This window comes from Callorhinchus milii, unplaced genomic scaffold (genome assembly GCF_018977255.1).
Source record: "Callorhinchus milii isolate IMCB2004 unplaced genomic scaffold, IMCB_Cmil_1.0 Scaffold18, whole genome shotgun sequence".
Classification (NCBI taxonomy): Eukaryota; Metazoa; Chordata; class Chondrichthyes; order Chimaeriformes; family Callorhinchidae; genus Callorhinchus; species Callorhinchus milii.
In genome coordinates this window covers 2,325,054-2,337,764 of record NW_024704759.1, presented here as the reverse complement: position 1 = coordinate 2,337,764, position 12,711 = coordinate 2,325,054, and the positions used below count along the sequence as shown (strand labels likewise).

General features: G+C 50.4%; 1 protein-coding gene across 1 annotated transcript; it reads right to left on the bottom strand.

Annotated features, from left to right (window-relative positions):
- Nucleotides 1–1,623: 1,623 nt before the first annotated feature.
- On the bottom strand, nt 1,624–12,711 carry edem2 (ER degradation enhancer, mannosidase alpha-like 2). Its single transcript, NM_001292665.1, is given in 11 exon segments — nt 1,624–2,240; nt 3,170–3,291; nt 3,674–3,818; nt 4,545–4,669; nt 4,997–5,138; nt 6,140–6,351; nt 7,645–7,770; nt 8,403–8,508; nt 9,232–9,271; nt 9,385–9,495; nt 12,576–12,711. Coding segments are annotated over 11 exon segments (1,713 nt in total). The 5' UTR covers nt 12,680–12,711; the 3' UTR covers nt 1,624–1,760.

Sequence of the window (12,711 nt, the reverse complement as noted above, 5' to 3'; positions counted from 1 at the left end):
ATTATTCCGGTCGATCCTTCCAACCCTTCACCTCGGGGAGACCGTCTCAAATCGCTTCAGCCACAACATTACATTCGCATAGCGCCTTTCACGTCGGGAGGACGCCCCAAGGCGCTGGGCAGACTGAGCTTTGGGGGGTCGGGATCAGGGAGGGTGGGGGTTGGGGGAAGGAGGGTGATCTAAAGCACGGTCGAAGACCAGGGTCTTGAGATGGGTCTTGAAGGATGTATTGTAAATAACAATAATAATAATAATAATCCTTGTATTTGACACAGCGCCTTATCGCGTCATTGATATGTTCTAAAGCGCTTCACGGGATACACTGTAAAAGTGGATTGATGGAAATATTGCACAATTTCTTCAGCCAGGATTTGAAAGGGGAGGTGGATGGGTTGGGGGGAGCATGGTGGGAGCGATGTACGGGAAGGAGGGAAGAAGGGAGTTGCAGAGTAGAGGAAAAGTGCCTGTAAACCCATCCACCACTGTTGGGGTCGGAGAAACACGAGCAGCCCAGAGTGAGCAAGACTGGTTGTAACTGGCTTCCGCACACAATATTATTATGATCACTATTATACCTTTATTCAAATCTTACACTGAGCAGTTTGCCCTCTGGCTCCGAGTGTAACCAGCACCCGATCTGTGGACTGTCTTGTATATTGATGGTGAATGCAAATAGTTGCTTCATTATCTCAGGTTCTGAGGGTGTGTGTGTGTGTGTGTGTGTCTTTTTTCAAAAAAATTGCTGGTGATTAAAAAAGCAAGTTCTTTTCTTTACAAAGTCCTGGGTGGGGGCGGTGGGGGTTTGCGGGGTCTGCACTTGGGAATAATGTGCACATATGGCACTGCATTGAGGCTGCACAGCAGCTGCATCAGGGCCATCATCAATAATTTGTTGGAACAGGTCTGTCCAAAGCACTGAATACTTTATTTCAGCCATTGATTAAATTGGTTGAAAAAAGCCCATCGTCTCACAGAATTATTGCCAGTTTGCAGACTCACAGGCTCCCCAAGGCCGTGCTCTCTCTCCCGGTTTTTCTTCTGGTCAGTTTTTTTTTTGCTGAACGACACACACTGAAAGCCATCAAAACTCCACCGTGCTTAACAAGACAAAAAAAACAGACCGAGAGTTCCAAATGTGCGACGCCACTTCGCACCTGGGAATTTCCGGATATCTGGAATGGAATGCACACTCTCTCCCCGGAGGGACACATCCTGCTCATCTAATTCCCGGAGAGCATCAGGCCCAGATCGGCGAGAGCCAAGGCTTGGGAAATAAGAGTTTAAACCAGCTGCTGAGAGCGCTGTCTGGCAAGCTTCCCGCTTCTTGTCCAACTAGGACCACCCTCCCCGTTGGCTTGCAGAGTTAACAGGAGCCGAGTGGGAAGAATTCGTACCCCCTAATGCTCTTGCGTTCTCTAATGGCTGTAGTTTTTTGCTGAACAAATGCTGCTCGTATTCTCAGGACACCCACCCGGATGGGGGGGAGGGGGGGCGCAGGGAGGGGGAATCTATATTAATAGTAAAGCAGCTCAATTAGTGGCTGAACTGAGCACAATATTCTCTTCCCTTCCCCTCCCCACATCCTCCCTCCCGCTCTCCGTCCCAATAAAAGAATCACCGATAAACAAATAGCCAAACTTTATTGCACCAAATGCATTTAAAAAATCCATGGGGATGGAATGAACCCGTTATCGACAAGCGATGGAGAGAGAGAGAGATCTCCCAGAGATCACTGTGTGGCCAAGCCCAGCCCTTGGTCTCTAGGAGTGGTCGGTAAACACTTGACCGATCACAGCGAGTTTGGAGCTGAAATGCTGAGCGGGGCAGCTCAGGATCGGAAACAGTCTGCGGCCCGCCCTCTTGTCCTTCCTCGTCCTGTTCAGTTGGGCCCGCATTTCCCGTCTGTATTCCCGGCTGGTTTCCATCGTGTGCCAGCGCCTCCCGGCGTACTGCGAAGTGTGGAAATCCTGCATCAGCTCCTCGACCTCCCAACGCTCCTCCCTGCGGCGGCCGCAGCAGTGCAGCGCGGCGGGGTCGATGGGGTGCCCCTCGGTGTTGAAGATGTAGCCCCCTGCCCCCAGCACGCATTCCCCGTACGGCGTGGTGACCGTGTGGAATGAGACGCCGTCGTTGTGCAGGAAGTTGTCGGGATCGAAGAGCAGGTAGAGGTACTTGATGGTTTCCGCCAGGAAGAACGATTCCATGCGATTGTCCAGTTTGTGTTCCTGCAAGTCCTTGATCTGAAAGAGAAGGAAATAACCCATCAACGCCATGTCTGTGCCGCATGTATTAATTACCACTAGTTACGATTAATTTAGTTTCCAATATAATTAGAATTCAGTCACTTCAATCCACGACTGTTTGTGGGACGCTGTTGTGCGCAATTGGCTGCCACGTTTCACCCACAAAACACAAAGTCACTACGCTTTACAGTATATTTTGTGAAGCTCGTTGAGACGTGATAAGTCGCTATATTAAATGCAAGGATTATTATTATTAAAAGTCTTACTTGCCAACTCCTTCCCCGTGGCTGTTTGTTGGGGGCACTGCCGTGCACAAACAAAATTAACAGTCACTCCACTTTATAATAATATCCTTTAAAGGACTTTGACAGGTCCTCCTGACGTGAAAGGCGCTGTGTCAAATACAGTACTGTATATGTATTTCCCGCATGTGCTGGTGACCCCTTGTGGTAGAATGTCAGCACTACACCCACTTTTATTGTTGGCCACTTTTGGGTTGGGTTGAATTTGGACAAACAGTCCAGCCTCGATCCAGACGTTCTGTTAAAGTGGATATTAACACTGTTAAAGTGGATATTTGAACACAGGAACGGCAATGTTAGTGGAGCCCTAGCACTGGAACAACCACACTGGAACACCGTGCAAGTCAGTCGCAGGGAACCCCATGTACACCCATCCCCTTGATTTGTGGGATCTCGGATCGGGGCTGAGTTCCCGTGAGTTGGTGAGATGTGCACGGGCTTCCCTGGAGACGACACACTCTCCATACCATAGTGCTGGGACACTGGGACCCGCTCAACATTGGGCCCAATGTTTCTCAACCCAACGTTGATCATTGGACAACTTGACCAAAAGGCAGCACACCAGCTCCTGAGTACCAGCGTAGAGCTGGTGTGGGAGCTGGACAGACCGGGATCAGCACTCACCGTGGCGAAGCCGCACTCCACGCGGCTGATCCTGTCGATGGCCTCGATGACATCCCTGCCCACCTCCAGCAGAGTGGGGTCCCCCGTGGCTCGGTACAGATACATGGCGCTCTCGATCAGCTCTGTAATAATAATAATAATCCTTGCATTTGATATAGCGCCATATCACATCATTGAGATGTTTCAAAGCACTTCACAGAATATACTGTAAAATGCTTTTACTGTGTATTTTGAAGCCATTTGTGCACAGCAGTGTCCCACAGACAGTCGTGGACTGAGTTACCAATTTTTTTTGAGGGGGAGGGATTATGACCCCTGGAAAGCAATTCACCAATCACCTGACAACCAAGTAACCAGAAACTTGCCTAAGGTTTCACCCCGTCCGGGAATCAAACTTGGGTCCTCTCGCTTGCGAGGCAACCATGCCTCACAAGCGAGATAATAGCCGTTAATAGCCATTAAACTACGGGGCTCCCAACTAAATCTGTCAGAGGTGGGATGTACCTGGTCGGAGGGGATAACCTTCCCGCTTATCCACGATGGAGCCTTGCGGGATGCTGTAGAACTCGGGCAGGCCTCCGTACTGCTTCCAGACCTGGTAATAATTGTGGAAGGTTTTCATTGCGTTGTCCAAGTTGCCGATTAAACTCTGCAACGTGAAAACAAAACAGCGGTGTTTGTCCCGGCTCCAGACCCCAAAAACAGCTCCCGAGGGGGGAAAGGAGAGGTTCCCCTCACAAAAAAACGTCCATGAATTTGATTTATGAGTCCCCCCCCAACCAACATTGCCGCTTCTAATACTAATAATCCTTGCATTTGACATAACAACTTATAACGTCGTTGACGTCGATGTTTCAAACTGCTTCACAGAATATACTGTAAAGTGAATTGTAAAGTGTGTAGTTTGTGGGTAAAACATGGCAGCCAATTGTACACCGCAGTATCCCACAAACAATCGTGGTTTGAGTGACCAAAATGTATTTAATTTTTTTCAGAGGGATTATTACCCCTGGAAAATGATCCACCAATCGACTAAACAATTGGGTTCCTATTTATTGCTTGGTAAACAGAAATGTGTAAGGGGTAAGGAAACTTGCCTACGGTTTCACCCCACCCAAGAATTGAACCTGGGTCCTCTAGCTTGCCAGACGAGTGCTCTAACTGCTATGCTACAGGATTCCTAGACTATGAGCCCAAGTATTGATGTGAGTGATTGGGAGTGGGGAGGTGGGGATGGGGAAGGGGACCGGACCAGCAGGATATATTCAATGGGATTACAGTAGCACCACAGCTGCTGTGTAAGTCAACAGATAAGGTTCAGGAAACACAAAGGTGAAGGCAACATTGGTAAAAGGTAGATATTAGCAACTCTGACCTGGAGACCTGGCCAATAAGCATCCAGAGACTGAAAGATCGGCATTGTCACGCTGCCTTTGTACATCTGAACCCACACGTACCAGTCGTCAAACTTTGTGTAATTCTTAATGGCTTTTTCATATTCTACAAAAAGAAACAGCAAAGTCCAGTTAACAAGTTATTAGTAACAGTAATCCTTATATTTGGTACAGCGCCTTTCACGTCAGGAGGATGTCTCAAAGCGACCAATTTTATTGGGGGATTGCGATCATTTTCAGAACAATCTGTTGCCAGATCTCTTTCTCTCACATTCTCTTTCTCTGACATTCTTTCTGTCTCTCAGATTGTCTCTGTCTCTCACATTGTCTCTGTCTCTCACATTCTCTCACTCTCTGTCTCCCCTCTGTTGGGGCACTATAGCGGGGATAGCTCAGTGCTGCGTCAATGTAATAAAAACAAGCTGATGCTCACCGAGGAAGCTGGACATCAGCCCCTCATCCTGTAGAAGGATGGCTCCCTTCACCAGATACTCAAAGTAGGAATCCACCCCTGCCCCAACACCGGCATCCTGGGCCACCCACTTTGACGTCACCACATCGATGTGATTGCCCACCTGGATAGGAGGGGAAGAGAATGGAAATGGCCAGTTGCTACAAACTCTCATTTAATGAGCGAAGTAAAGGCAAACCAAGGTGGATCAATGTCCCGCGGGATTGGCTGCACAGCACCCCCTCCCCCCTCTACCATAATAATAATCCTTGCATTTGATATAATGCCTTATCACATCGTTCAGAGTCTCAAAGCGCTTCAAGGGATATACCGAAAAGTGGATTGACTGTGTATTTTGTGGGCGAAATGCACACAGCAGTGTCCCACTAACAGTTGTGGATTGAGCAAGCAAAGTATTATTATTTTGTTTTGTAGGGATTATTACCATAGAATCTCAGTAAATTTGGATACAGAAGTAAAACAATAATAAATAATAAGCCTTGCATTTGACACAATGCCTTACATGTCAGGAGGACACCTCAAAGAGCTTCACAGGATTACCTGTAAAGTGTAGTGACTGTGTATTTTCTAGGTGAACGCCTTGAAACAAAGCGCTTCACAGGTGATTAGTCTCATTTGAAGGGCTTGTGGAGTGGTATCAATCGTGAAACAAAAATTCAAAAAAAATAATAATTTGGTCACTTTGTGGGACGCTGCTGTGCGCAATTGGCTGCCATGTTTCGCCCACAAAATACACAGTCGATTCACTTTACAGTATATTCTGTGAAGCGGTTTGAGACGTCTCGAAGACGTAAAAAGGTACTATAACAAATGCAAGGATTATTAACAAAACGCAAAATACTGCAGATGCTGGAAATCTGAAACAAAAACAGAAGTCGCTGAGAACACTCAGCAGATCAGGCAGCATGTATGGAGAAAGGAAAGTGAGTCAACGTTTCTCTGTTAGCCCTTAAAAGCTTCTCTCTCCCAACATGCCCCAGTTCTGACGAAGGGTCATGGACCTGAAACGTTGACTCACTTTCCTTTCTCCATAGAGGTTGCCTGACCTGCTGAGTGTTCCCAGCGACTCCTGTTTCTGTTGGCAAGGGTTACTAAGTTTCTCACCAGTCCAATATTCGAACGAGTGCTCCACAGCGCTGCCATCGCCTTCCTGGCCACGTCCTCGAACACAGGGTCCCCGGTCAGCCGGGTAAGCGTGGCAAACTCCAAAATGAAGGTGCCGATCCCGGCTGTACAGGTGACCGGCGTCTCGTCGGGATTAACCCCGTTCATGAGGTTCACCGTGCCATACGGCATTCCTGTCGGGGTCTGGAAAGCTTCGCCCAACAATAAGCAAGAAAAAAAAAGCTTCACTCCAATGTCTTGCCCGGCTGAGGAGGCCAACACTAACTGTGTGGTTGGGCTGCCTATCTTTATGTCAGTGCATCGCCTTGGGGTATAGTACCGTGTCTGCCACTAGGTGACACACACAAAGACTATTTTTGTGCATAATACAGTTCATGATAATAATAATAATAATCCTTGCATTTGATATAGCGCCTTATCATGTCTTCTGGACGTCTCAAAGCGCTTCACAGGACATACTGTAAAGTGAATTGACTGTATATTTGTGGGCGAAACACGGCAGCCAATTGTGCACAGCAGCGTCCCACAAACAGTTGTGGATTGAAGTGACCAAATTATTATTGTTTTGTTTTCTTGAGGGATTACTATCAGGCATGTGGACTAAGGAAACTTGCCCAAGGTTTCACCCTCTCAGGAATCAAACCCAGATCTCTCGCTTGCGAGATACAGTAATAATCCCTGCATTTGAGTTGGCATCATTTGTAAATTGACATCTCAACACAGAAATGAAGAGGTGTCTGAATGGGGAACATTGGCACTAAATTGATCAAGTCCCAAACCCCCGCCTACCCCACCAAACACATGTCATCCCAAGGGTGTACATATTCAGCAAATAGAGTGATGTTTTGCTCTGCAGTGACTGTTATTAACTATGATAATAATCCTTGCATTTGATATAGTGCATTATCACATCATTAAGACATCTTAAAGTGCTTCACAGGATACACTGTAAAGTGGAGTGACTGTGTATTTTGCGGGTGAAGGTGGCAGCCAAATTGCGCACGGCAGTGTCCCACAAACAGTCATGGAGTGAGTGATCGATTTTATTTAGGGGATTGTTAGCTAGGACACCAGGAGAGAGAAACTCCCTTCTCTTTTTGAATAGTGCCGTGGGATCTTTAACATTCACTTGAACAGGCAGACGGGACCGAAGAACGGCACCTCCGACAATGCAACATACCCCCAGCGCTTCATTGGAGCGTCATCTTAGACTACGTGATTCCAAGGCCCAACATGGGTCTTGCACCCACAACCTTGCGACTGGTGAGAGCTATCACTGTGCCAGGCTGACACAAGCCTACTACATGTTAATCATGAGCAAACATTTGTGGGCAGAGGGAATTACAGCGCCAATGTTAATCTGACCCATGATTTGTTGATCTGAACAGCCTATTGGTGCGCAGAGCAGTGAGGCTACTCACTAGGTTATTAAGTGGAGTGAGTGAGAGATGCTTTGGAAGCACGAAACAGTGGAGGTTCCTCACCTGGTAACAGTCTGTGAGCAGCTTCTACAGCCTTTCGGAGCAGTGGTCCCGAGCAGGGCCAGCCCGGCTCCACCTCAATCCCTCCTTGCTTGGAAAGCAAGTGAGCCGACAACAGCCCCCCCACCACTGTGGAGAGAAACACCCATCAGCAAAATACAATGGCTCCCTGTAACCAGTCATGAAGCGAACGATCGATTGTATCCAGGGTATGTTGGCCAGGACACGGCAAGAAACTCCTTATTCTTTTCCGAAAGCATCGCGCAGTCTTTAATGTCCACCTGAACAGGCACAGGTGGGACCTCGGTTTAATCCTTCACCCGAAGCACGACATGTGCAGAATAATGATAGTCTCGGCATCTCAAAGCACTTCACAGGGTCACGCTGCCAAGTGAAGTGACTGGGCATTTTGTAGGCAAAGGAGGTCAGCGAATCTGTGCACTGCAATATTCCCCGAACAGTCATAAAGGGAATGATCAATTTATCTGGACGATTGTTGGCCAGGACATTGGGGGGAATTACTTTAACAAATTAGTTAAGATTAATTAATGAATAAATGAATTAGTTAAGATTAATTAGTTAAGATTATCTCCATTTGTTTCTGACTCTTCTAGCAGAGAAAAGAGCTGTTTGACTGTCCAGCTTGTCAATTCTTGTTATTAATTTGGACACCTCAATCGGACCAGCCGGGTCCTCGGGTCCAAGGAATATAACATATCTACCCATTACGTCATCATGGCTGCATCTTCCTCCCAGCTTACCGCGAATGTTTGTCTCAAACACAGAGGCGTTGACATCGATATCGAAGTCCACTCCATGCTCGAGCATATGGACAACCCTTTGAAACTCGGTTGTGTTGCCCAGCACCTGAACCAGAGGAGATCAGTGCAGTGAGTGGGGGACACTTCGTGGAAAGGATACAGAGGTTCAAACAAAGGACATCACTGCTATGGAGTGGCTACAGCGCAGACTTGCTGAGATGATGCCAACAACAAGAACAACAAATACTAATGTACATTTATATAGTGCTTTTCATGGCGGGAAGACGTCCCAGAGCACTGAATCAACAGCAGCAACAACAAGATTACATTTGTATAGCGCCTTTCACGTCGGAGGACGTCCCAATCCGAATCGAGAGGTTACGAAGTAGAACCCCATTATAAGGTGCCTTTTATACTGTTATAACACCGGTTTGCTTATTAGGCCCGGTTCCAGCTTCCTGTGCGCTAAAACTGTCCGACTTCCAAGTAAGATCTCCGAGGCGCCACCTGGCGTGAAGGGAGCTACATAAATGCAAGTTGTTGTTGTTGTCGGTCGTTGCACATAGGCTGCGCCCAGGAAGCGACATCGATGGCTACATGAAACGCAGGAGGGTATCATTGGGGGAGTGACCACAGCACTCAAACTATGGGCCTGAGTGGCCTCAGTCACTGATTCTACGAGAGACATATAACCCTGGAGCTGCCACAATCCGTCTCCAAGTAACTAAGAGAACCATCCCAGGCCACCGTGTGACAGAGGGGGAGCGGAAAGGAAAACCATCCCAGGGAGGAAGCCTGATGTTCTCAACAGCCCCAGTAAAAGACTTACCAAGAGAGTATCCAGTGCATCGATTAGGGTCAGAGAAAAGCTGTGGAACACAGAAAATAAACTTCAATTAATTTCTGCTCAGTAAGGCTCGAATCTAGGGTTGGTGTGGGGGGGAGGAGGGTACGAAGAGCTTCAACGTTGGCAATGACTTACCTCCCCCATGTGTCCTGCCCATCACAGGTCAAGGGTCTCAGTTCATCATACGGGAAAGCATTCTCCAAATAGTTGTTGTAGGCGTGGTAAAACATGGCTTTGACTCGCTCCCTGTGGGAAGAGGCACATTTGTACGTTTATCAGTCTGTGTTAACAGTAAAGGCATCAAACACTGTGGCCTCGTGGTTGGGAGATTGTGGGGCTCTGACATCTCAGCGCTGTGCTGCGGGGAGCGGGGGGGGGCAGGGAGGAGCGTCACATTATCAGAGGTGCTGAGATTAAACCGAGGTCCCATCTGTCTGTTCACGTGGACGTTAAAGTGGAGTGATGTCCTGTGGTGTAGTGGTTAGAGCACTCGCCTCGCAAGCGAGAGGATCCAGGTTCGATTCCCGGGCAGAGCGAAACCTCAGGCAGGTTTCCTTACACCACAAGCCACTGATTGTGGGACACTTGTGTGTGTATTTGGCTGCCGTGTTTCGCCCCAAAAATACAGTAAATTCACTTTGCAGTGTATCCTGTGAAGCGCTTTGAGACATCTCAACGACGTGATAAGGCTCTATATCAAATGCAAGGATTATTATTGTTATTATACAATTGGTCGTTCACCTCTCTGCTGTTTATGGGACATGGCTGTATGCAAATCAGCTGCCATATCACCTACAAACACAAGGTGACTACAACTGACAGCAATTCCCTGTGGAGAGATTCAGGATGTTTTCAAACACCTGTACAACATGCGAAGATTGCATTACGGTCGCAAAGCTGTTCCTGTTTATTCAGCAGGTCAGAGGTTAATGATGGCGTGTGCACATTAAGTTCTTCTTTATTTAGGAGAGGATCAAGGTTAACACAATCTATCTTATTGATAACAAACACAGAGGCTCCGTTCAAATCGTGTTTGCGAGCCAAATGACCAATCGATCGGTGGGGGGCGGGGGGGGGGGCAGTCAGCCAGGGCGCGAGAGAAACTGTTGTTTCTTTTCCAATCATGTCACGGGATCTCCACAGGAAAGCGAGAAGAGGAACTGTTCCAATTTCAAGTCTTGCTTTAATCTGCCTACCTCCGCCACCTGCTCCTCTCCCACCCACTCCCTCCGCTCTGCCACCACCACCACAACAACAACAACATCCATCTATTTATATAGAATAGTTTCGCCCGCCACCTATGAGCTCAGGCTCCCGCTCTGTCTCCGTAAAGCCTTTGAGACGTCCTCCTGTGTAAAAGGAACTGCGTTGGTGCAAATTTTTGCTCTTGTTAGCCTCATTCTCGTTCCCCCAGCCTAGCAGGCAGTTCAAGTTCAGCATTAAAAATACAGATGATCTTTCGTAACACAAAACACAGGAGGTTTTTGTGTAGTTGGATTCCAGTCCATTGCATTGTATTGTTGGGATCAGCGATGTCACCTGTCCTGAAACAGGGGAGCCAGGCAGGACTCTGGGAGTGTGCAGCACACACACAGACTGACTGACAGAATGTCAGACAGGCCGGCAGATAGGTAGGCAGACAGTCAAGTAGACAGGCAGAATACCAGGCAAGCACATAGCAAGGCAAGTAATAATAATAATAATCCTTGCATTTGATATAGCGCTTTTCACGTCGGGAGGACGTCCCAAAGCGCTTCACAGAACACACTGTAAAGTGAATTGACTGTATATTTGTGGGTGAACGCGGCAGCCAATTGCGCACAGTAGGTAGGTAGGTAAGCTGGTCCTGATTCTCACCTTCAAACCCCTCCATGGCCTTACTCCCCCTCTACCTCTGCGACCTCCTAACCCCCTACCAACCTGTCCGCTCCCTCTGCTCAGCAGGCTCCGGCTTGTTTCATGTCCGTCATCTCGCCCACCCCACCATCAGCGGCCGGGCCTTCAGCCATTCTGCCCCCCACCCTCTGGAACTCCATCCCGCAGTCCCTCCACCTCGCACCCTCCCTCGCCTCCTTCAAAACCTATCTCAAGACCCTCCTCTTCGACTGTGCCTTCGATCATATTCCTCCCCCCTCTGTCCTCCATACACCCTGATCCTGACCCCCAGCTTGGGTCTGAAACACTGACAGGCAGGGCAAACAGGTAGGTAGACAGGCAGGTGGGCAGGGAGGTAGGTAGGGAAGACAGGCAGGTAGGACAGGCAGATCGGCAGGGCAAACAGGTAGGCAGGTACATAGGGCAGGCAGGGAGGACAGGCAGGCAGGGAGGACAGGCAGGAAGGGAGGACAGGCAGGGAGGGAGGACAGGCAGGAAGGGAGGACAGGCAGGGAGGGAGGACAGGCAGGGAGGGAGGGAGGGCAGGCAGGTTGGACAGGTAGGGAGGGAGGACAGGCAGGGAGGGCAGGCAGGGAGGGAGGGAGGACAGGCAGGTTGGACAGGGAGGGAGGGCAGGGAGGGAGGACAGGCAGGGAGGGAGGCAGGGAGGCAGGACAGGCAGGGAGGGAGGGAGGACAGGCAAGGAGGGAGGCAGGGAGGCAGGACAGGCAGGGAGGGAGGGAGGACAGGCAGGGAGGGAGGGAGGACAGGCAGGGAGGCAGGGCAGGCAGGGAGGGAGGGAGGACGGGCAGGGAGGGAGGACGGGGAGGGAGGGAGGACAGGCAGGTTGGGCAGGGAGGGAGGGAGGACAGGCAGGCAGGGAGGGGGACAGGCAGGGAGGCAGGGCAGGCAGGGAGGGCAGGGAGGCAGGGCAGGCAGGGAGGGCAGGGAGGGAGGGGGACAGGCAGGCAGGGCAGGGGGACAGGCAGGGTAGGCAGGGAGGGAGGGAGGGAGGGAGGGCAGGGAGGCAGGGCAGGCAGGGCAGGGCAGGCAGGGAGGCAGGGAGGGCAGGGAGGCAGGGCAGGGCAGGGAGGACAGGCAGGGAGGGGGACAGGCAGGGAGGGAGGACAGGCAGGGAGGCAGGGCAGGGAGGACAGGCAGGGAGGCAGGGAGGGCAGGGCAGGCAGGGAGGGAGGGAGGGAGGGCAGGGAGGCAGGGAGGGCAGGGAGGCAGGGCAGGGAGGGAGGGAGGACAGGCAGGGAGGCAGGGAGGGCAGGGAGGGAGGGCAGGGAGGGCAGGGAGGCAGGGAGGGCAGGGAGGCAGGGCAGGCAGGCAGGCAGGGAGGGCAGGGAGGGAGGGCAGGCAGGGCAGGTTGGACAGGCAGGGAGGGCAGGCAGGGCAGGGCAGGCAGACCAGTAACACACCGCCTGGTCACTCAGTGCCGCACTGACCTGTAGAGAGCCATGTCCGGGCCCCGCAGCTCCCTGGCCCCGGCATTGCTGTTACCGGCTGCGGTGACCAGGAAGAAACAGGCGGTGCAGAGGGCGCCGTTCATGGGCACCGGCACCGGGAGCCGCTGATTGACGT